This window comes from Sylvia atricapilla, chromosome 1 (genome assembly GCF_009819655.1).
Source record: "Sylvia atricapilla isolate bSylAtr1 chromosome 1, bSylAtr1.pri, whole genome shotgun sequence".
NCBI lineage: Eukaryota > Metazoa > Chordata > Aves > Passeriformes > Sylviidae > Sylvia > Sylvia atricapilla.
Genome location: NC_089140.1, coordinates 35,633,640 through 35,661,203, shown reverse-complemented (window position 1 = coordinate 35,661,203; position 27,564 = coordinate 35,633,640). Strand labels below are relative to the sequence as shown.

General features: G+C 38.5%; 1 protein-coding gene across 1 annotated transcript in view; it reads left to right on the top strand.

The window, feature by feature from the left end:
- The window catches only part of RFTN1 (raftlin, lipid raft linker 1), a 95,437-nt gene that overhangs the window by 4,569 nt on the left and 63,304 nt on the right, over window positions 1–27,564 (top strand). The window contains exon 2 of the mRNA XM_066319585.1: window positions 5,738–5,893. Coding sequence (XP_066175682.1) covers window positions 5,749–5,893 — 145 coding nt within the window. The 5' untranslated portion in view covers window positions 5,738–5,748. The remainder of the gene's footprint in view (window positions 1–5,737; window positions 5,894–27,564) is intronic.

Genomic DNA, 27,564 nt, shown 5'->3' with positions numbered 1-27,564 from the left:
GAGAAAACCTATTAATACATTGCAGTTATCTTGTTTTCCAGCTGCTGCATTCATCAGTAGGAATACTATATTCTGTATTTTGTGAAAAGAACGTTAGCAGTAACCTAGGATATGTATTTTAAAAAATAAATTAATTCATGATAAAGCTTAAAAAATATATTCACTAGTCCTGGCCCATAAATGATTTAAATATTTTAGTGCAAGCAAGCTTGTTCTCAGTAATTTTGCTTAAAAACAAGCTGACAAGCATTAATTTTCCATACAGCACGTTTTCCTTGCATGCCATTGTAAGTACTAAAATTACCTTGTTCCTATTTCAGTTGGTTAGTGTATTTCATTTACACATTTGCTAGAATATTCAATGAAATGCTATATACTTAGCAATTGACTCTGAGATTATAAGTATTTAAAAGAATTGTTTTGGAATTATTTTCAAATCATCCCTGTAAGTAGCCATTGACATAATGCATTGATTAGTTGAAATAAACTATTTAGCCAATATGTACTTTGTTGATAAGCATCCCTTAAATTACTTATTCTGGTAATCTATTCAAGCTTCCATTAGCCATGTGGTTCTGTTACATTTCAGTGTAATTTTCATTATTATTCCTTGGAGATAGATTGCTATGGAGTTTCATGGAAGGATGGATCAATAAATCAGAAAATTAGCCTCTTTTGTTCCCCAATATACCCCCAAAAGAAAATCAGATAGAAGGCAAGGATTTTTTTGTTTTTCCTTCTTTTCTTTGTGCTCTTTTTCTTCTGAAAAGAAATCCTGGGGCCTGAATCACTGTTAACAAGAAAATAAGTTGTTAGCTACATGGTATTATTTTATCCTTTTTCTTTGCTAATTCTGAACTTGTTGTATTTCATCTATTTTGATTGCACACTAGCAGTGTGAGAAAGCAGATTCAAGCTGCAAGAGGGTATTTTAGCAAAGCTGAGGTTCAGAGATCATCAGTTGAGAATTTGACACAATTGAAGAGCTGTAAAAATTCCTATGATACATTCAAGATAAATTCATTGTTGTGGATCACAGAGGTAATTAAAAGTGAAAATACTGCTGGCTTTTTTTTTTTTCCCTCTTGCTGACTACAATTTGTCGTAATTTTTTGGCTTTTTTTTCATGGCAAAGGATGGTACTGGTTTCAATAAAACTTACATTGAGAAGGAGTGTTCAGGGGCTGGTCATTTGACATGCTGGGATGGATTTCTGTCCTGTACCTCCAGATGCTCCCCCGAGCTCCTCTGCTCCTAAAGTACACAATGCAGGACAGTACTGGGGAGGAGGAGGTGGCAGCAAGAGGTTTATTCTGCAGTTTGTAAGCTGGGTGATTGGGATGTATGAATCCTGGGTTAAATTTTGCAGAAGCAAGCTGCTCCTTTCCTAACCAGTGAAGGCCTTTGCTGTCCTCCACAAGAGAAAGTAAGGAATTAATTGTCTAGGCTTTGCTGTTGTTCTGCAGCTCAGCATACCTTCTATTCTTGATGCTTTGCGGAATTAAAGTGAAGATGCAGACTAAAAAAACCCAATCTGTTGTGAGCTTTGGGTTTCAGTTCTGGTTTTGTCATCACATGGCTGAACACATGAACAGTTTGAGATCGACAAGATCATAAGAGCACATGTAAGATGAATTTGCAATCTAAGTGAGCTTGTGGACAAAATTAGTTTTTCTGGCATGTGTAACTGTAAAAGCCCAGAGCTAAAACATGATTTTAGAGGTTAATATTCTTTATTAAATGTTACTTTTTCAAGGTTTTTTTCTCCGTGTAGAACGTCTGAGGTGATAATTAATTTCTGCATAAATGAAAAAGAAAATGTTTGTTTTAGAACCTACTGCTGAGCAAGAAGAATTTGAAAATTTGGCAGTGTCTTTGAAGGATTGTTTTTCATTTTACTAAAAAGGAAATATTAGTGATAATATTTTGGTTTAATATGAATAAAAGTGGAATTCACATGCAGGTATAGAATGGCAGGATAAATCTATGTAGAAAAGTAACCTTAAGCATGTTTTATAGCAAAGTAATATCCCTTCTGAAAATGTGCACTGAAGTGGGTTTTGATTACTTTGAATGCATCAGTGATGAATATCTTTTACAGCACTCTTTGATAACTGCAATGTAGAAAATTAGGAAGATGAATAATGTCCTGTTGACAAGTAGATTTGTAAGTGAAAAGCAAGGAGATACTTTCAGATGGTGGTGGGAAGACTCTGGGCAGCACTACCTTTGCTGCAAATTAAAGGAAGAAGGTAATAACTGATGCTAAAAGCCTTTGAAAGGTTGCAAAGCAAGCTGTCCCAGAAGGACTTTTGTGGGATAACTTTGAGCAGAACTTGGTGATTGAGTGGTGACTTGTCATACACACAGCCTCAGTGTATTTGAGAAAACTTTAGTATTCCTACCTCTGTGGACTTATTTTCATACTTAGATGCCTCTGTTAAAGTAGAAACTTTATTTTTTAAGATTTGTTTTCTACTGCTGTAGCACTTGTATTCTAATTATAGTGGAAAAGATTGTGATGTTGTGAAACTTAATTTTTGTCCTCTGATCCCTCATTTTTTTCAAGTGAAAGCATCTTTTTTCATCATCCTTTTCCATATGCGTGCTTTAAGTAACATAGCTGCCTATACTTACTGAAATGTGAGGAAGCCTTTATCCTCAAGGATACTGTTTGAAGTTTTAGCTAAACTGCACAAAGGTGAAAATCAGTCTTCTAGGAAGCAGTCACTCAGGGAATTAATAACAACAACAACAAAAAAAGCGTTTTCAGTCCATTCCCAAGTGGGTAGGTAGCTCCTGCTGAATGGCTTGTGGGTTGTCTCTCTTCACAAAGGTCATTGCTCACATGCATAGGGAGGGTGCAGGAATTTTTCTCCAGAGGGCTGAGAAAATGTTTGCTGGAGAGGCACAGGAGAGTGTCTGTGGCTGCTGCTGGAAGCACAGGCTTTTATTTTTTAGCACTTTCACCCCAGTTTGGGAAAGAATGCAAAACTCTCCGCGATGTGAAGTGCAGAGTCCCCAAGGCCTCCTTCTGCAGCCATCACTGTCTAAGAGTCCTGTGGATTTCAGACTATTTGTACAACTAAAGGTTGCAGGCACTGCAGCGGAATGACCTCTGAAAATAAATTTTTTCCTTACAAAATGCTGTGTACTTATGATGTGTAAGAATTACTGGGCCATTGCTGAAACGAAAAATTTGGTACGCTTGCTAACACTTACTGCTAGCTTAATTCATCACTAGCACAAGTATATTGCTAGATGTGTTCCATTATAGTTCATGGAAAAATACCTAGTGTCTAGTTAGGCTCATTAGTATGCAACACATGTTTATGTATTAAAATAAATAACATTTTAGACTGAAGCAAATAATACTGCACATGCAAAAGAAGAAACTGCTGTGTATATGAAGGAATATTTCTTTAGTGGTAATAGTTGTCATTATCAGAAAAAAAAAGGTGGAAAGTATCACTTTGGGAACATAAAAGGATCATGAGGATTTTTAACCTTAAATACCAGATTTAAAAATTTGAGTCTGCAATCCTTGATTTCATTGATAGAAATGGTTAAAGTAGTTTCTACCTGTCATTCAGAATAATCAGGGAAGGTTGTTTTCTGCTGGGTGAGTTGACCAAATATTGAAACTTCAGAAATACAGATGACATGCCATCCTTTTTTCTCAGTGTTAGAGGTCTTTATAGCAAATGCTTTTTCTGCCTCCAGGTTCTGTGTTATGAAATACTTACTATATAACTTTTTTCAAGTTCGATGTGTTCTTCAGTCCTATTTTGATCTATTTATTAGGGACTTCGCAGGAAGATATAGGTGTGCAGTTATGGACTTTGCACATGGTAAAGGAGGTGGGTGGTATTGTTTAGCCCAGAAGGACTTCCAACTCCTTCTTCCAAGGATGCTGGAGAGTGGGGTGAGGCCATTACTGAGCAGTAGAAGCACAAAGGAATAGAGAAAAGTTATGAGGGGTGAGTTGGAAACTTTTCAGTTAGTTGTGTTGGATAAAAATAAGGAGAAACAGGTTCTTTCTCTGCCAGGAAGTTGACAGTAAACTGTGAATGTGATGATTCAGCTGTGAATGATGATTTTAGGTGCAGTAGGTGTATTATTTGCTGTAGAGACAGGGAAGCATGAATGTTATTTTCATAAGCCTTGTTAAGATCTCATTTTGAGCATATGGGCACCTGTGTTCATGTAGAGAAATGAGAACAGTGATGCAAATGAGAGTGAGTGGGGTGATGAAGGGAGCAGAGATCCTGTCTAGGAAATGGCAGAAAAGGACTTGAATGCATTTATCATAGCAAAATACAGCAAGGGATTTGGTAGATATTCATATATGAATGATTTCACAAGGAAGTATGAGGGAGGGACAAAATTTATAAAAGGTAAAATACAATATAAATAAAAACGTAGATAATTTCTGCAAGTAGTTTCCATATACATTGTGGCTGTGTATTTGACTAACTTTCTAAGCTCTTGGGGGATGGAGCTGTGGCACAGGCTTATGAGCAGCTCTTTGGAGATGGTGAACCTGAACAAGGTTTTCATTCTCTGGTTTAACTTTATAAACTGTCAAAGTAGAGGCAGCCCTGATCTGTGACTGAACTTTCTCAGGTGCTCACTGCTGTGTGTCAAGGCTTGCTGGGTGCCTGTGACACTGATCTTCCTGATGCTGCGTGCAGTGTGTTTACGCTGAATGGCTTCCATGCCTTTGACTGTCTGGGGTGGCCTCTGGGAGCCACTCTTTGTTACTGAGCATTTATTCTGTGTTTCTCTCCCTGTCCTTAGAGCAGCATGAGTTTCTCCATGTAGGTAGAGGCAGGATGTTGGGTGGGTTGTGATGAAAAACCTCGGGTGCCTATCTTGTGTGTTCATACTTGTGGTTTTTGTACTTGCTGCTGGTTGAAATAATTTGCCTGAGCCCCATCAGTGCTGTTGAGAGGAATTAGAGGGTTTGGATCATCTGGATATTTTCACCAAGTAATTCTTCCATTCTTTCATACTCAGATGAGCTAAAATGTGCAGGATATTGAGAAACATTTAATGTGTAGCAGTAATGGCTGTAGGAGTTATACTTTAAAATGTTGTGGGCTGGCAGCTTATTAAAGAGAACTAGATTTATCTAATGCAGTTCTGTAGCCAGGTGCCTCTTCGGCTTTGAAGACAGATTTTTAAAGTGCCATTATTTCCTAAAAAGATGAAGTGGGAGGAAGTGAGGTGGTTTTGTGAATGTAGGTAGTTCTCTGCAGAGAGAACTTGCTTTTTCCGTTGAATTACAAGTATAGATGTCAATTTGAATATTACAGAGATCTGTGTAAAAGTTAATACTAGGTGCTCTCTTAGTAACTGCATATATAGAAATTGTTACTTGGTTGACAACCTTAATATTAGCAAGTTATTTTGCATTTTCAGCTATTTTTATAATGGAGTGTGTGTCTTCCAGAGTGTACCATTGAATATGTTTGAAAGATGCAAAATATATACATTAAACTGTCAATTTTCCAATAAAATAATAGTATGTCTAAGGGTAGATATGAGTAGTATGTGCTTCAGTTACTATCTGAGCATTTATTTAATTCCATGAATTTATGTAGTTTGTGGGCAGCTTGCATTTAAAAATTAAAAATCACCCTAATGTACTAGTGTGGGGCATGAAAGCAGAAAGGAAAAACTCAAGGTTAATCATGTTTATGCATTTTCCGTTTTCCCTACCTTTTTGTATCAGGAACTGCTGAAATGGGTTGTGGATTGAACAAATTAGAGAAGCATGATGAAAAACGACCTGGTAATATCTATTCAACTTTGAAGAGGCCTCAGGTAGAAACCAAGATAGATGTTTCCTATGAATATCGATTCTTGGACTTCACAACACTAAATGATAGTAAGTACGCAGTATTTTTCTTTAGATTATTTTTCTGTTAAAGTACGTATGTTAATTGGTCCATAATGTTTTTTGAATAATAGTTAAGTTCCTAAAATGTCTTCAGTTTCTTAAAGTAAATGCCTTGTCTTCAGTCCATAATGCTTCCATCTTAGTGAGAATTTTGTATTAATTTTTAGCCTTATAGCTAGTTACAGGTTATCAGATTTTAAGTTCTTTTACCCTTCCCCTTTTATTTGTTTTGTTTTCTTGGATTTTTTTGGGGTTTTTTTCACTCTGATTTGGACGTTTGTTTCCTTAATTTGCATTTTATTCAGTTTTCATATGGTAAAGCAATCAGGTCTGCAATTCAGGGTGTTTTGAGAGGCTGAAGTTCGTGGTCTTCAGTTTTGATAATTTGCCATAAATAACTCTTCTGTGGTTATGGATACTTACAGGTGTGCACCCATGTAAGTGGAAACAGGATAGTGGGAGACACTAAAGACCTAAAACATCAAGGGGTGAAGATCCAGTCTCATGCAATTTTTACCTTTTTTTCTTCAGTCTGAGATAGTCTTGTTTTAATTCTTGTGACAATCCATAGATACTCGTTTTTTTTTCCTTACTGATTGACATCAGACATCTCTGCCAGTATTGCTCACACCATTCCCTGTGCCCTCCTTCACTTCAGGATTAGCCTGTTCTACAAGCAATTACTCCTCACACCATTTGGAAGTCTGAATCTTGAGCAGAAGGCTGGGACCTGCTTCTTGCTATATATAAAACAACACAGTACCAAAATCTGCTAGAGCTGGCTGGCAGGATGCCAGGTAGAGCCTCTGTGCTCTTGCCCTGCAGTGTGCTGTGACTTCTCTTGTTTTGCAAGTCAGGTCAAGAGAGAAGCTGGAGCCGTGCATCTCTCATGGTGTGAGACAAAGAGGTGCTGGTGTGTCACTTGCTGAGACACCTTGTGCAGCTCAGCCTGTCTGCCCAGTGCAGTGGGAATTTGTTGGGTCTTAAAACCTGCAGCAAGTAAACTTGTTTTGAAAAGGTGGAGGTTTGGAACAGATGATTGGACAGGACTGCTCTTGTAGGCAGTTGTGAGAGCTGAGCAATTTTGTCTTTGCAGACTTTGAGTGCCTGTCTTCTGTATTTGTGTTCTCTTATGTTTTTTGATACACTAATTGGGATGCACTACTGTTACTGAGAGCACCAAGCAAATGGTAGTGGAATTTTTTTCATGTTTATGTATTGCAGTTGTTTCGACATTTATGTGTTTTTATTTCAAAGTGAACTGTTTATGTCCTTTGATAGTTTGACAGCTTTTACTGAGATGTATTGCAAGTTGTATCATTAGTGAAAATGAATTAATATTGAGGACACATTTCTCCAGGCTTTTCTGGAATGTTCATCGCTGTTCTGAGTGTCTCAGACTTCAGCATGTGCATTTTCTTGTTCTTCCATGAAGTCTCGTCTTTGGCACTCTGTGGAGGAAGAATCAGTACTTGTGGTAGCAATGTGGCTTGCCTCAGGCACAGAGGATGTCTGGTAGAGAAGAAAATAAACCCAGGCTTTCCAAGTCTGATGAAATGCGTAGGTTTGTTGTAAAGTGTATTTGTCTGTATTTTTCTTACTCATCATAGATTATTATATTACGATTTTAGGAGGCATGGCTTTACAGAGACTGTTAGTAGAAGCACTTCTATCAGATTCTTGGGCTTGCCAAATAGCATAAGCTCTCCAGCTCTGTTGAGTTCTGCTTTGGCATGTTGTATCCCCATCACTCCAGTATCTGAAGATGTCAGCAGATAGGCAGATGTGGGGGGGATGGAGCTGTTGATCCTGCTCTTTTTCCTTAGTTGTCACCTATGACTAACTGTGCTCTCAGGATTGGCAGTTCCCTCCCTATTCTGGTTGTTGGCTGTGTGAAGGCTTGTGTTGCACTATGTAGTGTTATAACATTCCAGGCTTTTTTCATCATCACTGGTTCATTTATGTTTTTGCTGAGAAATAACCTCTGCAGATTAACAGAGTTAACAATGAGTGTTTCACCTATATCTGCGTGGATTTGGAGGCTTCAAAGAATGAAATGCTCCTAGTGATGTAAGAAGAACATTTGGATTGGAAAGTGTGTGTTCTGTGAATCTACTTTAGCCCTTCCAGAGTGTATGTATATCCTGACATATTTTTTTCCACAGATTTTCTCCTTCACTGGGTTTTTAGAATAAGCCATATTAAATTATGAGTGGCTACAGAGTACTTTATTCTATTCTTATGCTAGGCCTTATTTACAAGGTTAGTGAGCCTCGCAGTGTGGACAGGTACTCATTTTTCTCTGTAGCTTTTCTATAGCAATGATTTCTCTGATAACTATATCCCTCACAAGTGTTTAATCTTAATGGTGAGAAGGATGTGATTATCTCCATGTTGCAGGTGGGAGCTAATTCACAGGTTACTGCCAGAAGTTTTCCAAGTTCTTAGCATTTCGTCGTGTGTTCCTAAAGCAGCTCTTGTTGACTTCAGACATTAAGGTGGATGCTGGTCATATTTGCAGTTTAGAACTGCATGTATTTGCAAATTTGATACCCAGATAATGAGAGATCAGTTCCAGAATGTGGCATGTGTTTAAAATGCACTGTCTGGCAGCTAGGCAGATACAGGTTTTTGCAGCTGTATGTGGGGAAATTCTGCTCCCCTCTGTTGCCTCCTGTCAGCTCTGTGAGTTGATGTAACTCGTGTCTGGCAGCTTATGCAATTTTTTTGTTTGGTTATCCTCCTCTGTGCCTGTATCTTGTGGAAGTCTCTAAAGAAAACTAGAGTTGGTAGAAGTGGAGGGAGCATATTGTTAGGAAGAGAAATAGGACCTTCTTTAAATCAGCTCATGCTGTTATGAACTCAGAGAATCACTGAGTGAGGTTGGAAGGGACAACAATGGGTCATCTGGTCCAACCTCCCTGCCCAAGCAGGGTCATTCTAGAGCATGTGGCACAGGATTGTGTCTAGAGGGTTTTTTAATATCTCCAGTGAGGGAGACGCCACAACCTCTCTGAGCAATCTATTCCAGTGTGCAGTCACTCGCACAGTAAAGAAGTTCTTCATATTCAGGTGGAACTTCCTGTGCATCAGCTTCTGCCCATTGCCTCTTGTCCTAGTGGTTGGCGTTACGAAGAAGAGCCTGGCTCCATCCTCTTCACACTCACCCTTTAGATATTTTGTATGTATTAATGAGCTCCCCTCTCGGTCGCCTCTTCTTGAGGCTGAACAGGCCCAGCTCCCTCAGCCTTTTGTTGTAAGAAGGATTGACCAACTTCATGGCTCTCTGCTCCAGAAGTTCTGTGTCCGTCTTCTACTGGGGAGCTGAGAATGGGGCAGAGCAGGAGCCTCACCTCCCTTGACCTCCTGGCAATGCTCATTCCCTTAGCATCACTCTCTTGAAAACAGGGATAGAATACTGTCCTGACAATCATTTTTCTGGTTAGCTAGACACTTAATCACTTTGCTTGCTTGCTGTCTTTAGTTACTGTTTACCTTCTTACAGAAGCAACTACAGGAATGTAAGGAAATATGCTCCTTTATTACATTTTTTTAGTCTTTTCTGAACTTTTGCCTTGCTTTGCACTGATGCAGATGTCCAGTGAAAAACAGTGTTTGGTCACTTACATGAGTGCTGTGTAAGTAATGCATAGTTGCAAAAGACAGAGTTAAGGTTGCAAGCGTAAGCTTCATTTTTATGTTTCACGGTGTTAGAAATTGATATACTTGAAAGTGAAGTGTCTAGGGGAAAAACTCTCCAAGGTTTCAAGGAAAGCAGGCTGTGAAGAACCCATCAGTTTCCATTGTGTGCCACAACACTGAAAATCCACATAGTTCCTCAGAATTAAAGTGGTTAGATTTGCCACTGTCCCTTACTTTTTGAAAACGTCTGAAATTTGTGATCAGCAAAGTGTAGATTTGATCTAGTGTAGATTGGCACTTGAGCAGTAAGGGGCACTTTGCTAAGACATTTCAGACTTGAGGTGGGCACACTCACTCTAAGCTGCTGGTTTTATAGATCTGCTTATGAGCCTGATATTTCTTGTTTCTGTTAAGGTGGTCTCTTCCAAGAAATACTAGTCTGTCTTCTGGGTTGTCCCTTGACAATGTCATTCTGTGTTCTATTCTGTAGTCATCTGCACTGTCCAAAGCTTATGGGCTGCTTTTCTCCCTCAGGTGAAATCACATCAGTTTTCACCCAAATTAAGGTGATAAATTATCACACCTTTTTACATGTGAAGATGTTACTATATTTGTGAAGTGGTTGGCTCTTTGCTGGTTCAGCAAAATTTCAGAAGAATTGCAGAGGAAGTTGTCATCTCACTGCCTTAGAGACAATAATAATGTTAAGCAGCAATGATTAGATTTTATAACAATAAAAAAGCCAAGGAGAATAAAAGACAGTTGCAGCAAACCTTTTGCCACAAAGCTGGAAGAGACAAATTAGGGTCCACTCTATAATACTTCAGGCCTTTACTGAAAAAAAAAACCCCAAACAACAAAAGATTGTATCACTGCCCAAAAGTCAAAAATTGCTTCTATTTTGCATCCCTCTCCTTATAAATAAAAGGAGATTAAGAACGATCATGTTATACCTCTGCTGTCTCCAAGTTTTATTGGAAATAAGAGGTAAATGGGGAGCAAATCTCAGGAGGATATGTGCTGGCAAATGGAATAGTCTTAAGCAACCATGTTTTCAACAGTGCCTCTATGGGGTAAGCTGGTTAATTTTGTTTTGGTATTTTGTTGGAAAGAGAAATATTTCAATAATTTGCATTCCTTCCTTGCTCTTATCTGATCTACTTATTTTGATAAACAGAAACTAGGCTAACTTATTCATCCTCTGTTTCTTTTCTTTCACCTCTTCAGTTACGATGACCTTCTGAGAAAAAACCAGAAATGTGATAGTAATTTATCTCTTCACTTCTCAGAATAGTGTGGAATTTTTGGTATTTAGGGGAATTTTTTTGACCCACTTGATTGGGTTTTTTTTCTGCTTTGCTTGACATTCCTGTAGTAATTCATTGGCCTGATGAGTTACGATCGGTTTTGGCCTTGAATAAAGTTGGCATGAAACATATGCTAGCCATGTGATGAGAATGGAATGGGGTATAAATTTTTTTTTAAATGGGGAAAGGCTATACTCTGAACAAGCCATTTGTGCTGTAAAACCACTAAAATCCAGATGTTTTGATGGAATGAAAAATAGCAATACTTCACATGTCCCAAAGAAGTTTCTAAGTTATGGTGTGAATACATGAGCATATGGTTTTTATCCTGATCGTCAAGAATTTGTCTCTTTAGTAAAGAAAAAAAAACCCCAAACAACAACCTGAAGAAAATTATTTAAAAGTAAGGTTATGAATTACATTCTAACATTTTCACTGTATTTTTTGCTTGAATGTTCTAAGTATTGTAATCTAAGGACATATATTTTGCCTGGACATTGCTCCCAGTTTAATAAATTTACTACATACATAAAGCCTTCTTACTTGAGGCATTTTTTGTGTGTATATATATCTGTACACACACACAGAGAAAATTTGAAGGTGTATTTCTCTTTCAAGTTCTGACAAGCATATGGATACTTTACCATCATGTTTTGGACACAGCTATACTGCTTAAAAACCATTTACTACAGTATTATTAAAACTTCTATGGCTAGGCTTTTGATTTTTATTGATTTTTTTTTCCAATACAACACACAAATAATGTGTTAGTGGATCTTTATAGAGGGCATTATTATATTAAAATCAATAGTAAAGAATATATGTATACTGAAATCTTTTATTTGTGATTAAATTTCAGTTTTGGCTTAAATTAGTAGAAGCCCTCTCACTTTTCCCCTCAGAGAAGGAAAGAAGTCTGATTCAGAATTTGAAGTATCATGCACTGGAAATTGTGCAAGTAGAGGACAGAGAAGCATTTTTCCTGTAAAATGTGTATGCATTTTTGTCAGGAAGTTCTTTTTGCTCTAGAACATAGTACCTGTTGTTAATTCCAATGCTTACCTTCTCTTCCTATTGCTAATTTTTATATTATATAAAGCAGTTATTTGTACCTGGCTTCTGCTTTCTGTTTCACTTCACCATTCACTTGGGAAAAAAAGGCAAAACCCAAACATAAAAAATAAACAACTCCAAGCAAGTGGCTGTGTGACTGAAAAAAGAACAAAACCTGCAACTCTGCATTTCCAGGTGTTACTTGATTTAAGACTAGTAAAAGCAAATATTTCCCCATTGGCAAAGTTATTTAATTTTGTTTTCATTTCTGTAAGTAGGAGAACATAAATTAAATTAGTATTTGAGTTTTGTATTTCAGATTGACCAGGTCTGTTACCACCATTTCGTCCTCAGGAGTGATGAAATAAAATTAGCACGGCACAATATTGTTAGGTTATTTATGAGATGTGATAACTTGAACCAGACTGTGTATAGATTGTCTATAACTGACTGAAACAACACTTCAGAGCAGATTAATGTGGAGCAGGTTCAGAGCAGAAAGATGATGAGCAGGAGAGGCCAATGGATTACTTCTTTGTAGCCCAGATTCTGCTGATGCTTCCCCTTTGCTAAAGCTTTCTCCACGTGCATGTCTCATTCAACTTAGTTTGATTATATGTATGCAATATAAAGAATCAGCATAAGATTTTTGCTGGATCTGAGCTTCTGTCCTTTCTGTTAATACAAATATGAAGAAAGGAATTTTTTTGGCTTGGTTTTCTGTTTCGAGTAGATTCTGTAGCAATACAGAATCACAGAATATTCGGGGTTGGAGGGGACCCCCAAGTGTCATTGAGTCCAGCTCTTTAAGTGAATGGCCCATGCATGGCTCAAATTCACAACTTTGGTTTTCTTCAGCCAGCTGAGATAATCTCCAGTAACCCTTCAGAACTTGCCATTAAGTCACAGCAAAATTAAATGTTCCTGCTGTAGCAGTTTATAAAACTCACTTGTGTGTCTTGGGAAACTTGCAATTTGACATAAAAGGAGCATTCCATATGTTGAGAGTTTAATAAATGCCATGAATTACATCATAAATGTAATTGCTGGAAAGAGTCGTTAGATTTGAACTTTACTGTTTTTTAAATAAGGATGTACAACTGAGATGTGTTTTAGTTTCTAAATGGAAGCTCTGCTTCAATAATTATTGTATCTAGATCCTTGTTGTGATAGACAGCATGCACTCACTTTCTCTTCTGACATATGTGTGTTCTGTATTTGTACATCAGTGAGGTGTGCAGTGCATAGACATGTATGTATTTTATTTTGCACCCGTATATTATTGAGAAGGGTAATTCCTGGGGATATGAGCTTTCAGTCACTTAAGTTTTGCTTTATTTCTACGCTTAATTATACCACAACAGAAAGTGCAAAGAGCTTTATCTGAAGGCCTGTGATGATTGTGACAGAACTGGGAATAAGTCCTGAGTAGTCCATTGTGCTGGTGGCTGGATCATGGCTTTCAAAGCAAGAAGCTGGTCAATAGTATGAATTAACTATTCTAACCCTACTCTTAACAGTTACATACCTGCAGAAAAGCTGTACCATTCACATAATTTCAAATGTAAAAATGCCTGAAGTTAGCTGGCATTTCTTGTCGCCTCAAGCTCTAGCTGTACTGTGACATTGCTATTTTGTGTTGGAATAGTATATTATAGATCAGATGAAACCTTAGATACAATGTGGTGTGTGTTTTAGAACATCTCAAATAAGTTAAAGAGTATAAGTATGATGTGTTTTGGAATTCTGTTTTCAACTCCTACTTGGTAACATAGTTTTGTTTTAGATGCTTTTATGGAATCCCAAGTATATTTAGTGATGTCATAGCCACTCTTTCTGTGTGGATTCTGCTTGTGTATTTAGACAAAGGGTGTGTGCAAAACAGAAATGGACTGGGGGGAAAGGAACATCTGCTGGATGTTTTATTTATATACATTTCATTTTGTCAAAAAATGTGTGCCACAGTAGTCATGTGGGTGCTAGCTTTCTAGTTTGGGTTCCTATAATAGTCCATTCTTACCATGCAGTCATTTATTTTATCTACTGTGTTAACTCAAGGTTCTTCTTAATGTAGTTACCGAGTTCTTCCAAGAGATACATTCTATACATCACATTTACATGAATGCTGTAATCAGACGCATCATGGAAAAATACATATACTGTCTTAAAAGAGCTCTCAACTTCTAAGAAACCTTTTCTTTCTACCAGCAACTCAGGAACTGCACATGATCTTTCTGAGTCGCTGTGTCTTTTCTTTGGCCTCTGGCTTTGCACATTTTTCTAATCCTTATGTGGTTTTCATCCTTCTGATGCTGTTCAAGAGCCAAGGAGTCAGACTTGGCAGTCTGCAAGGCTGGCAGACAGGCATTTCTGATGGAATGGTGAAATTATTAAAGCCACAGAGGCCCAATCCTGTTTTCTCAGATGCAAAACTTGCCCTGTGTTTAACTGGAGCAGGAGATCACACAGTAACTTCAGACTTGTAAATTCAAATAGTAAATGCCTCATGGTTTTATTATGAGAGAGAAGTGATTAGGAGTCGTCTCTGTAGTAATCTGCTAAGTCTTTTGCTTGTTGCTACAAATTCCTTGACATCATCCAGATAAAAGATAATATACAAAATCTGTGCAGTATTTTAATGGAGTTCTTAGCATATTTGCAAAATAAATTATTGTTGTTTGGCTAAGATCTCACACAAATGAAAGGTTTAGAATTGGTTCATCCTGAGTGGAGTACAGCCCCTTTGAGAGAAAAAGAAACTTTTGGTGTCAACTGCTCTTGACCTTGAGATAATGAAAGCACCAAATAGATGTACCTTGATTGTGCAGGGTTTGTTTTAATGTTTGCATTTATATCCCTCATGTTCCAATGTGATGGAAATGGTGTCAACATTCAGCTGTTTCACATACCCTATAATAGTGTCTTGGGGTTAGGTTGGGGCAGTTGCTTCTGGGCTTCTGGGGAGCTTACACTCCCCATTAAATGTGTTGAGGGTTTTACTTTGGACAAGTCATGTGTTCTGCTGTACACTGGACATCTCCCACAGCACGTGTTTCAGAAAGGTATCTGAAACATGCTCCTGTCTGGCTTATGAGCCCTTCTGGGGCCCACTCCAGGATGTGCTGTTCTGTCCCAGCGTCAGTCTAATGCTCATGACTGTACTTGTCATTGCTCTGCCCAAGTGACACTTGTAAAGAGATTCCACATTCAGAAACATGTCTGATTTCTGTTCTACATCTGTTCTGGGTTTGTTTTCTTTTCCTGCATTTTAATATATGCTACCAATGCAGCTACTGCCTGATGACTTCTCTTGACTTCTTTTCACCACTGGCAGCTGTGGCAGCTACTCAGTGAGCACACTCCAGATGAGCTGACTGCCTCCTGCGTCCTCCTGACCATTTTCTGAGGATGAAGACATGGACTATGTTTTACCTTGATGAGTTTCTGCTCTTCTGTGTGCTCTGCCCCTTTGGGGAGGGTACTACAGGGTATTGGATACAAAGTTGGACTGGTAGGGCTGGTGCTTGCCACTCCACACTGAGTATGTTGTGGTAGGTCAGAATTTGCTGTTGTACGAGCTACTGCTGTGACTTTGCCATTGTTGGATGAAATTTTGGGAGTCCAAACCTGTGTCCAGGTGTGACTGTTGCCCTGTGGAGTGCCATGATTGCAGTACCTGTTGGTCAGTGCCTAGGCAGTTTGAGGTGGGAGGGCAGCTTTGCAGCGTCATCCTGCAAACACTATTCCAAACACTGCTCTTGCAGAGAGGCTCAGCAGAGCTCAGTGTCTACAAGTGAGGAGATCCAGTCTTTTCCTGGTGGCATTTGGCCGTTCATCCCTTTTATATGGGCATAGTCACTTTGTCTCTTGCCTGACTTTGACCTTTTCTCCCTGTTGGCAGATGCCTTTGGCTGCTGTTCAGTGGCTCTCAGGAATCATAACAGACTGCACTGAGGTTTTTTGCTAAGGAGAAATATGGCTGAAAAGTAGCAGCAGCAGCACACCATGTGGGAAAAGGGAGGGTTAAGAGTCAAACTTGTGCCCTGCTCTTAAGAGAAGTGGTAAAGGAGGGAGAACTGACAAAAGGAACGGTGATAAAGTCTGTCCTTCTGCTCTCCTGGCTTCGAGAGAGGAGATGAAGGAGAAGGAAGGGGAGTAGTACAGTCTGATCAAGTCCTGCAGTATGGAGATCAGCTCCCCCCTACTCTCAACAAGCAAACATGTATTTCTCCCTGGGAAGCATCTGTTCCTTCCATGCTTTTCTTTTAGCTTATAGAGGAAATGGCCTGCCAGTCCTGTTCCTAGGCTTTTGGCTGGAGCATCCCGTGCAGAGGACCGTGCCCTGTCAGCTGCTTGATAGGCTGTCAACACTCAGCTGACATGTCAGCTCGTGTGAAGCTCCAAAGGGTCTTCATAGCCAGAATCCTTCAATCCTAGAAGCTGCCTCCACACTCTTTCCCACAAAAAAAACAAACCGGCAATCAAGATTATCTGTCAGCCTTGTGATGAGCTGTAACATCCCTAGCTCAGGCTGCCTGCCATAGCATTCCTGCTGCTATGCCCCAGACGACACACACACTTTAGGCTTCTCCTCTGAAGAAGTAGAGTGGAAGGCACAGCTGCAGCTAAACAGCAGTGGGCAGAAAAAAAGTTCAAGTAACATACTGGCTAACTTTATTGTCAGACAAGATGAACATGGCCCAGAGTTGGAAGTAAAGTGATAAGAAAAACATGGAGGGAAAGTGGTCTGGAACTCCAGGAGCAGGGACAAAGACAAGGAATAAGGGTGGTGGGATACTAATATGGCCTACAGCAGAAACATTCCCCCCAGGGACCTGCATGACCAGAGAATTAACTGGAACAAAATTTAGCCCCAAAATGGTGCCTGGCATTGCATCTCCAGCCATGGAAAGAATGTGAGAGATACACATCCTGTCTGTGCATGTCTGTGCATTCTGTGTGTTGAAATGGGGGGAATAAAAGCAAATCTCCCAACATCCTTCCATTGTAAAGTACCTCCACTGGTACCGTGCTCTGGGTATCTCTGCAGCAGATCCCACACAGAGCTAAGAAGAGCTCCAGGACCATGTTGGTGCTGCTATTCCCCTAAGGGGGTGTGGGATCAGTTGGCTTTTCGTGAGTGCAGTAGGAAAGGGCACTGCCCTGAGGCCTCTGCCACCTATGTCTTCCAAAGACCTAGAACCACCCTGGCCTGGGCCAGTTGGAGGTCGTGGGCATGGACACCCTAAACGTTATGTGTCATGCCATTGCTCTGTTCTGCTGTGTTTGGACAGGGAAGGGATTTCACAGCAGGACCTTGCTGTGTCTGGAAGCCTGAGAGGGAGGTGTTAGCCTGGCGCTTACTATGCCTTGCTCACTTGATGTGAGCACTTGTGCATGGTGGAAAGAGGAGAAAGGATCTTCAGAAAAGAGCGGGCATCAGGAGAAAATAGAGCAGATGAAATAGGGAACGAATATCTAAATACAGGAGTAACTGAACACACAAACTAAAAGAATTTGTGGTTCATGAGTGACTGTAGAAATGGAGGGACAGATAGCATTTGACATGTTTAGCAGGGAGAGAAGACATGGCCTTGCATGAGTTTTCAGTTTTTTGGGAGCTTTCCAGTGCCAGAGGGATGCCTTTTTGTTGTGTTGTATCAATGAAGCCCAGCAGGGACTGTGGCTGTCATTCTGACAAGATTTGCTATCAAGTTCTGCTTAAATAAAACCCATCATATCATGCATGGGCATGGTCTTTTACTGAAGAAGACAACTTATATTTCTGAATTCAGATCCCTTTGGGGATCATGATTATTTATTTATTTATTTAATTATCTGACTCACATGAAAATTGTCCTCTGAGTGTGTTAGACTTATTTCATTATTGAACAGGGGAAAGCTTACTTTAAACATTGAAATGCTGTCATTTCTAGAAAAGATCAACATTCAATTTAAATTTTGTTTAAAGAATAACCTGAGAACATTTAGGTAGTTTAAATCTATCATGGAAACTGCACAATTTCTCACTTTCTTTGCCCAGTTCTGTAAATATATAGAATTGTTGCTTTAGCAACAGGCATAATTGTGACTGTAATTTTAATTAAGATCGTGAATATTGTACTCAGCAAAATAATGTCGTTTGAAAACCTTAATGATTGTCTCAGTCTTAACTGTTCTTTAGGTTAGTGTTCTTACAGTATTTGCATGGGTTTTGTGAATGAATGCTCACCTGCATTTTCTTTACCTTGACTTGGTATATAGAGAGGCATTGATCCTATGCCCATGAAGGTGCTTTATCTGCTTCAGACCTTTATTATTGTTTTGTTTTTCAGTGCCTGTGTGTGTGTGCACAGCTGACAGGTAGCCTTTTAAGTCTGTAGAAGATATAAATAAACAGCCAAGCAAACATCTCACATTGGGCCGGGTATAATGTGCCTTTTTGCCAAAGGTCTCAGTTTAGTGTTGCATACCGGCCGCTTGCTGGTTCATGACTAGTCTGCAGCAGTGTCAGAGCTCTTCAGCATAGTCATTTGGTGAAATACCATTTGATCATTACTATCTTGCAGCCATAACATATTACAAAGCTGATAAAGATTGATCCAGGCCTCCAGATTGTGGCCTTCTCTTTAAGCGATGAGGCAGCCTGAAAATATGTTCGTTGCTTCTGTAGAGGACAAGAACTTATTAGCATTTGCCAAACATTGTGCTAGTCTTGCTTCCAGTTCCCCAGCTAGCTGCTTTGGCACTTGTTCAGCTATCTTGGCAAAACCCTGGCACGTGTTGCATATTTTTGTGCTTTGTTTTAAACAGTCTCACTGACTTGGTTTTATCTTATTGCAGTCATACAAGTGTGTAATATCTGGGACTTAAGAGGAGTCCGAGGGACACAATTACTGCATGGACTTGCAGCCTGCTTTCTGTGATATAACTTGCACACCCAGCAGACTCTTGGCTTGTGCGCAGTAATGGTTTTGCAAATGGCTTGCTACTTGTGACACATTATACCCCGTGATAATCTTAGGAAAAGCAGGGGAGTTTCCCAGATAGGAGGTGGCACGTGAGAAGTTTCAGCTGAGTCCGATGCTTGCTCAGCAGCCGCTGTAGTGAACTGCTGTGGCTCTGCCTGGTACATGGTAACCCGTGGACTCTGATAAGGTCTTGCACAGGAACTGCAAGCTTAAGGCTTCCCAGCCGACTGGTGTTTGCAAAACCTGCTCATTTCATATAAATGGAGTTCTCTTTAGTTGAATTGTACAGAACTTGCAGCTTCTGTTTCCCCACAAATAATCATCCTCTCAACTTGAGACTTGCAGTGATTAGCTACAGACTCTTCTTGAAAGAAACAGTCCTTTCAAGGGGAAGAGAATCTCATTAAGCCTTTGCTGTGAGCTGCAGCTCTTGATCAGCACATGAAAGACAAGCTTGACAGTCATCAGGTGAGTTAAGAACTGCAAGAATATTACCTGTCTCTGTTAAGCAGTCATCAGTTGAAAGAGTTCATCTCAGTCTGAGGCTTTTGCATACGATGTGGCACATAAAAAATTAAAGACATCAATGATGTGAGAAGTCCTAAAGGTGCCACACGTTTCCAAATGAATTGATAAAAGGCCTTAAATCTGAAAGAGAATGAGGTATGAGGTTTACAAATAAACAGGTGGAATTTTTGAGAAAGTTAGAGATAAGCCAGGATGTGGTTACCTAGTGAAGTATAAACAAACAGCAGTCTGCTGCTGTAGTTCCTCATTTGTGGTGTTCTCCTCTTTGAACAATTGTTTCCTGAATTTCTTAATAACAAATGATAAAGGAATTGACAAATAGTCCAAAATTGCATGGGCTAATTCGCTAGCAGTTATTGTACAGTTTACTAGTAAGCAAAAGAAAAATTAGCATCTACATCTATCTCAAATCACAAAACAAAAGAACAAAAAGAGAGTGACAGAATAAATGGTCTTTTGTTAAGTTTTATTGTCTCATAAAGTTTGGAACTGTGTCAGAATTGCTTTTTTTTTGTTTTGTTTTGTTTTTGTTGTTTATTTACTTAGGAATGCTCAGCTCAGATGCAGCATCTGTCTTTCTCTGCAGTCCTTCTACCCTGTTTTCCAGCTGGGTTGAATGCCTTGATGAAGCCTTTCAAGTGATCAAATAGATAAAATTGGACATATTTTGTGGGATTATTTTCATTGTTCTTCAGCACATGTTCAATGAATACAACACTTTATAATTGTAACACTTTGTTTTCAAGCTGCACTCTTGTACTACTTGTTGTCATTGTTGTTTGTTTAGTTTGGGGTTTTTTTTATTATAGTAAATTTTTGTGAAAAATTGGTCTTCTCATCAACAGATACTTTCAGGATACCCTTCCAGAAACATTGGTGGAAAGTCAAGACTACTTTATCAGTGATATTTCATTATTAGCCAGTAGCAGGTCTGGCCTTTTTTGACATAAGAGAAGTTAGAAATGGTTCTCTCTGTTCTGCAGAATCCTCTTAAGACCGGGGAGAAGTGAAAGTGTCTTAGACGTGGGCTGTCACATGATTAGAAGTCAGAGCCACTTGCGGCTGCCTGTGACTTGTCTTTGGGTTGCTTTATCAGGAGCAGCAAGAAAACAGTGTTAGCCAGGGCATATGGAGGCACTGTGCTTTACACTTTTCCCCAGGTTTACTTCTGAGGTATTGTCTGTGTGAGGAGGAGCTGACAGGAGTAACAGTCTGTAGTTCTGTTGTATGCTCACTGTGAGTATGCATTGTCACACACCACTGTGCCACCTGTAAAGGTTATTTTCTATTCCTTGTAAAGAGAACTGCGAAATTGACCTGTTCATTTGCCTCTGTAGTCTATAATTTAATCAATAAGAATGTGCATTTAAGAAATTAATTTTTGATGTCACAAACCCAAAAGGGATCCTATCCTGGGGGTAAGGGAAGTCTTAGATCTTAAGATTATCTGCGTAATGATTTTTAATTACCACCTTCATACCATGAAAGTATTCTGTCCCTGTCGGACAGGACATCTGTTACATCTTTATTGCATATACTTACTGCTTTGGTATTAGATTATATTTACTTCATTGATTTGTTCCTTAGCAGCTTTCAAGATAATTTCCTTTTAATTCCCAGTAAACATTGTAGTTGCAGCACTTTTTCTGAAAGAACTACTCGGAGAAATAAGGGGTAAACAATGCCTTCTCATAAACTCTTAGAGAAACACTCGGCTATTTGCAAACAAAATTGTAACAACGACCATTTTACTGCAAACTTAAAAAAATAAACTAAAAAAAAAAATTTTTTTCTATGGTTGTTCCATTGTAATGATGCTTGAATTTGTGGCCATTTTCCCATGACCCATATTAAACAATGGATTTTCATACTATCAGTATCACTGTGTGGGAATTCTTTACTTGAAAACAGAAACAGGCCACATTTTTCTGAAACGAGGGAGTAGAAGTTCAAATTTTGCAGAGTGACAGGAAAATTTGCTCTAAGCAAAAAAAGCAGGGGTTTTTTTGCCAAGAAAAACTTTTTTCTTTAGTAAACCCATCACCCATGCTCTCGCAGACTTGCCTAAAAAAAACAAAACAGTACTTTTGGGAAGTGCTTTGTTAACTTCTAACAGCCTTTTCCACTACTCTTCGGCTTTCTGTCAAGCATTCTTGCCAAGTTGAAGTGATGTGGTATGTTTGGCAGTGACATACTGCTTTTAGGTGCCAGTGGTGAGCTATTGCTTGCCAGTAGTTTTCGATATTCTCTGAAAGCCTCGTCGCTGTTAAATACACTGTCAGAGGTGTTACAGAAGGCAACATCCCATAATACCTTTTGCAGGATTTTCTTTCGAGGTCTTTATTTTTGAAGGAATTTTTCTTTTTTTCAGAGGGTTTGTAGGTGGTAGTGCGATGGATTTTCTGTTTTGTTTTTGAAGTGGTTTCCTAGGGAAACGAGAGTTAAAAAAGGCTCACAGGCTGTCTGTCTCATTCCTCCAAATAATTATAACTGCACAATTTCAGATCAATTTGCGAGAAATTTAGGCTGCTCCTAGTTTTGTGGAAACTGGCAACTGGACAGAAGATTGAGACCTCTATTAAGCAGGGAAGGGCCGGGAGAAGCCAGATGTGCACTGACAGCTCGCTGGCCAGTGAGCCAGTGCATTGCTCCAGTGCAGCCACATAATTACTGTTTCTCATCAGTTTGAGGAATCCAGGGATTGGGAAGAAAAAAAAAAAAAAAAAAAGAAACCCAAAGGAAAATTTGAGGCTGTGGCAGCAAGGTTGAAGAACAAAAACTTCGTTAGGTGGGAATCACTCTTCATTAGCTAATGGAAAAAAACTTGACTAGGAATTTGTATAATAGCACAGGCAGCAAAAAGTCAGCAAGAAATATTTTATGTTGTACTGATCTTAATCAGGTCTTCGACCACCCTTGTGTACCAACAAAGTCAGCAAATCCAAAAATGTATGGACAGGAAAGTAGGTCCTCTTTGGATAGCTGGAACGGACCTCTGACCTCATTTAACACTTGCTTAATTCGTTGCAAAATGATTGATTAATTTGGTGATTCTAGTCTTGTATCTTCTGGAATTAGTTTATCTGGCCTCTCTAAAAGTCATAAATAGGGTGATGCATGGCTCTTCCACATGACAAATTAATCAGGAACCATTGGGGAAATTGCTTGATAGGGATTACTGCCACCCTGTATTTTTGTATGTTCCATGCAAATCTTTGCATGTTCAAGTTTTTCGTGGGTTTCCTGTGATGATTTTAAACAATAAGGATTTGGACCTACAGATTTTGCTGTGAATACCAGAACAGCTTCAGTTCCAGCTGGATGGCTCCCTTTGATGCTGTGGGGATGCCCACAGTACAGCTCACCAGTGGTGCTGAGGGCAAGTCTCATGAGGGTGATGTGAAGTCTGCTGGGACAGTAAAATCTTGATCTTGATTTTGTAGACACAGACTCTTCACATGAAATTCACATACCCTGACAGAAGTATTCTTAAAATTAGCAGTGGTGGGAATGTATTCTCATTATCAATACAACAAAAAATAGAAGTGTTGGGCAGGAGAGCTGAGAGGAATAATAAATACTGTAGAATGTTTTGCATTTGTTTTTTGCAGTTGCAGGCCTGGTGATTGGAAACTAAGCCAGGTCTAATTTGCTTTTATTCCTTTTTAAAATTTGGTGTTTCCCTGGAAATTTTGATGGCGTTAAATAGCTCCGTTTTGACTCTGTTTATAACCTAACAGCTGTTGTGTGTTCTGAGTTTTGTGTAGTTGTCCACAGAAGTGTTCATATTAGAATTGCTGCAAGGTAATGTATTTTTAAAAAATCCAAATGCATTATAATCCCTTTCCTCTGAATTCAATTTACCTGCCCCAGAATAGCTCGTTTATGCTGAATTTAATCATGTAGCATTCTCTTACCCAACTTTCTTTTCAAAAATTACTAAACCTGGGGCCAAAATCTAATTGAGAGTATACCTTCAAGTAACACAAGTAATACTGCTTGCTTGGTTATATAACCTGTGTTACATTTTTGGCCGCTTTAACATTTATTTAGTTTTGCCAGTAAAGCTGAAAACAAATTAAGAGACATCTATGAAAAATTATGGCATTTTCTAAATAGGAGATTTTGATTTAATAGAGACCAAAAGAAGTTAGACTATATGTTGTCTTCCAAATGAAAAATATGTATAATTTGGAAGTGTATTCTCTTTATCTAAAATACATAATATTTCAAGCTAGGAAAAAGACAGAAAGATGAAAGTCACTATGATACTTAACTTAATCTAATTTAAAATATTAAGTGCTTAGTATGTATGACTGCCTTTTGAAGAAAAAGAATGTCATTGGTTGATACAGTCAAGAAGTGAGAACATCTGAAACAGGGTAATATATGGACTTTAGAGACAGAGTTGGGAAAAATCCCTTAGTAGCTTTAAAAAAAATCAAACAAACTTGGCACACAGTATCATCCTAAATAAGATTTTACAAGAAAGTCTAAAACATCTATTGGAGCAGAAGGGGAGAATGCACGTGAAGCACTGGCGATATAAAATGACAGGAAACAGAAACCAGCAGGTAACATTTGAATAAAGCCTTCAAGCATTTCTAAAGCTATATGTCCTTTTCCATATATATAATGCAAAGTGTTATGTATAAAATGTATACAGGCATGACCTGCCAAGAGGATTTTGGTTTCCCTGGAGACTATCAGTTCTCTGTTGCATGGGTTGGCTTGGGGAATAAGAGCTATCTTGATAAATCCTAACCTTTCTTCCTGAGGTTATTGGATATGTCAGTAAATTTAAATCTTTGTGTTGAAGGCTGAATTTATAAAATTCAATTTTTTAAAATGTTCTCTCTAGATTCCAGCTATTTCTACTGGCTTATATTTATTATATGCCTCAATTACCTTGTGAGTTGGGGAAAAAAGGAAAACCTTGATGGTAATAATACTTTGATGGTAGTTTTATCTTCTTGTTTGTCTGGCTGTGCCAAGTGACTGATTTTAATCTCAGTTATCAGTGTATCATGAAAAATGTGCATGAGATCATAGTAGCAAGTGTATTCAGCCACCATTACTACTTTGTTGAGTTCTTTCGCCTCTCTTTTCCTTAAATGTTTGAAATCCTCTTGTAATTCTTCAGCTTGGAAACTAGGCTTCAGTCAGATTTGTAGTTTGTAACTATCTTGTGAGTGTGGAAAGAAATCCCATGTAATGAATGCAAGCTACTTTGTTCATCTCTGCTTGATTAAAATTGAAAACAGTAATCTCAAGGTTGTTCTTAGTTGGTTTGGATGAAAATACACAGATGGATATATGTACCTTTTTGCTTTTGACCTCCTCAAAGAATCAACACATGCAGCATTTTATTGACAATAGGATACAATGATTTGGAAAGCTGAGAAATGCTAAAAATTCCATTTCAGAGATTTTTCTCATCCAGCAAAGTATACCATAAAATGAATAAATTCTGCATATTAATAAAGCAGACAATTTTTGTACTCATCTGAGGATATTATCTGTGCTTTTTACAGGTTTTTTTTTTCTTACTGCAATGCTAGTTTGCTTTTTGTAAGATATGCAAAGTGTTACTTTGTTACATTCTGCAGTTCTAAAATCTGAAATGAAAATTTGCCAGAAATATGGAAAGAACATTGAAATGAAATATAAAACAGAGGGGAGGAGAAGGAAAGGAAAAGGAGGGGTGTTATGACAGGAGAAAAGACGAAATAGATTTTAAAAAATATCGGAGGCAATGAAGATTTGGTGGGCTGCAGAGTTAGCTGTGAAGCTTGCCAGTATTATTGTTATTGCTGCTAAAAAAAAAAACGGCGAGCATGATAGTTAGAGAGGCAGTCAAAGCAAAAAGGTTGCATCAGCCCTCCCAATTTTACAATGCCATGAACTTGTAAGATATCAGATCTCTTCAGTGAGTTGTACTATTTTTTGATTGGGTAGCTCGCCTTTGTCTCCTTTTAAAGTATTTGATAACTGGCTACTTGCTGTGAGAGACATGACTTGCTGCACTGCTGATGGAAGTGATGGGAAGTCCTGTTTCACTACTTCTGCAGCTGTTAAAGAGAGCAGCATTCATCATTAGACTTTGGCAGCTGAAGTATTGCCATCAACAGATTCATTTCGTGTCTAAAGGCTTTAGGAGAGGGAACCAGTACTTTGTCGGGGCTTTAGGGGAAATGGAAATACGTGTGATTCAGCATGCTGGTCCTTCCTGTAGTTCAGAATTTACCCTTTCTCTCACCTGTAGTTCAATGTAATACTTGTCTTTAGGAACTTACACAGATAGCAAGTCTGTGTGGATAAAATATAACTTTGAACACTTCCTGTGTTTGGTTGGACATCATTGGAATTTCCTTGGTTTTGTGAAATGTAAGTGAACTGTCTTTGTTGTCTCTGTGTTTGGTCTGGATCAATTTAGGAAGTAGAAGCAAGCAGGAGGGAGTGACAAATTTAAAAAATAACATTTTGAAGAGCTATTCAAGTGCAGAAGGTTTGGGATTTCCTAGGTTTATTTCTGTGCAAGTTTAAATGAGAAGTCCCTCCCCTTTTTCACCTTCTTTAATTTTGCTTTTTGCACAGTCATTAACTGTTTTAACCTCTTGTCTGGTGGTCATCTGTTTGCCCATTTTGTGTAATTCTGCCCACAAATTAATGAGTATAAACTGTGAGTTGTTTAAGAAGTGCTTATTAATTTGTTTAGGTTACTAAACTTCTGTTTAGGGATCATTTTTTAACTTGCTGGAGGTGAGAGCCTGGGTATTTCCTTTCTTTTCTGAAACACAGAAGCTAAGTCGTCCCACTCATAACCACATCATTGTGGCAAACCTACCCAGTTCTTAAGATACTTATCTTACACTTGCAAGACACAGAAATTTTGACCTGGCAACAGACAAGAAAACTCACAGATGCAATGAGATTCAATAACACAGTTGATCAGACAAGTTCATGTACTCTCATTGCATCTGTGCATTATCTTAGTACTCTGTCAAATTGACACATATCTGCTGTTTCCTAAAGGAAAGAAAAGAATGTTGGTGTATATCTGTGTCTACCTGTACATGTATATGTACATTTTTATGTATTTACATGCTTTCAAAAGGTATATATGCGGTTTCACAGTCTTTCTGTGGATTTTCTCCCCTCTACCACTTTAAGATACAGTGCTTTGCTTTTGAATATCTTTAACTTCCGTTATTACATTTTCACTAAAAGTAAATACTAGGAGCTTATTGAGCAGAGACCTTCATTTATGAAATACTGATTGCGCTTTCAAATTCATCCTCACTTTCTTTTATGGGGACATTTATTGTATTTGTCTTCAAGACTGAAAGAAAAACCACTGAGAATGTAATTTAGCATAACTGAAAAATCCATGTGTTTTATTAACAGCCAGTATCTTGCCTCTGTTGACAGTCTGAAGAGTAGTGCACCAAGGCTATCCATCTTCTCTTCGAAATTAAGGAACCTATATATGCTCATGGAAGCTCAAGCTCTGTTCAGAAGGAAAAGAGACTGTAGTACAACTTGTATAGTTGTTACTCCAAAAGCTTGAGCTATTACGTCATTGAATTTTAGCATTTGTGTGTTTCAGGTAATTCAAACCATGTGATAGTGTCACAAGTACCATGTATTTTTTGCTAGGTTAGTTATACTGCTTTAGCATTCTTTTGGGAGGTTTTAGTTTAGAAACAATTACTGGGAACTCATCACAAAACTTGCTAGAAATGTATTTACTACTTTATGTTCTTTAAGTTACATTATTGATATGTTTGTCTTTATTTTCATTAGAAAATGAGATAGCTTTGTGTTGTCATTGGGAACAAGAAACTATTTGTGGGTTGAATGAGGAAAGAATAATTATAGTTAAGTGAGGAGTAGTATGACTGCATTGCTCTGGCTCACAAACAATTTGTGCTGCATGAGGGTTCCTTAGTGTTTGTAACAAAGAATGAAAAATTTCCAATAGATGGCTTAATATTTTTGTGTGTTTATGAGATTGACACTGAATGGAAATAACCTTCTCTCAGGATGAGCCTTTAAGTGTTTTGAGAATATTCAAGTAACAGTTTGCTGTCTTCTCTCCAGAGTAACAAATTGGCTATAGCAAGCCTAAATAGCTGGAAAGGATGATGATCTGGAT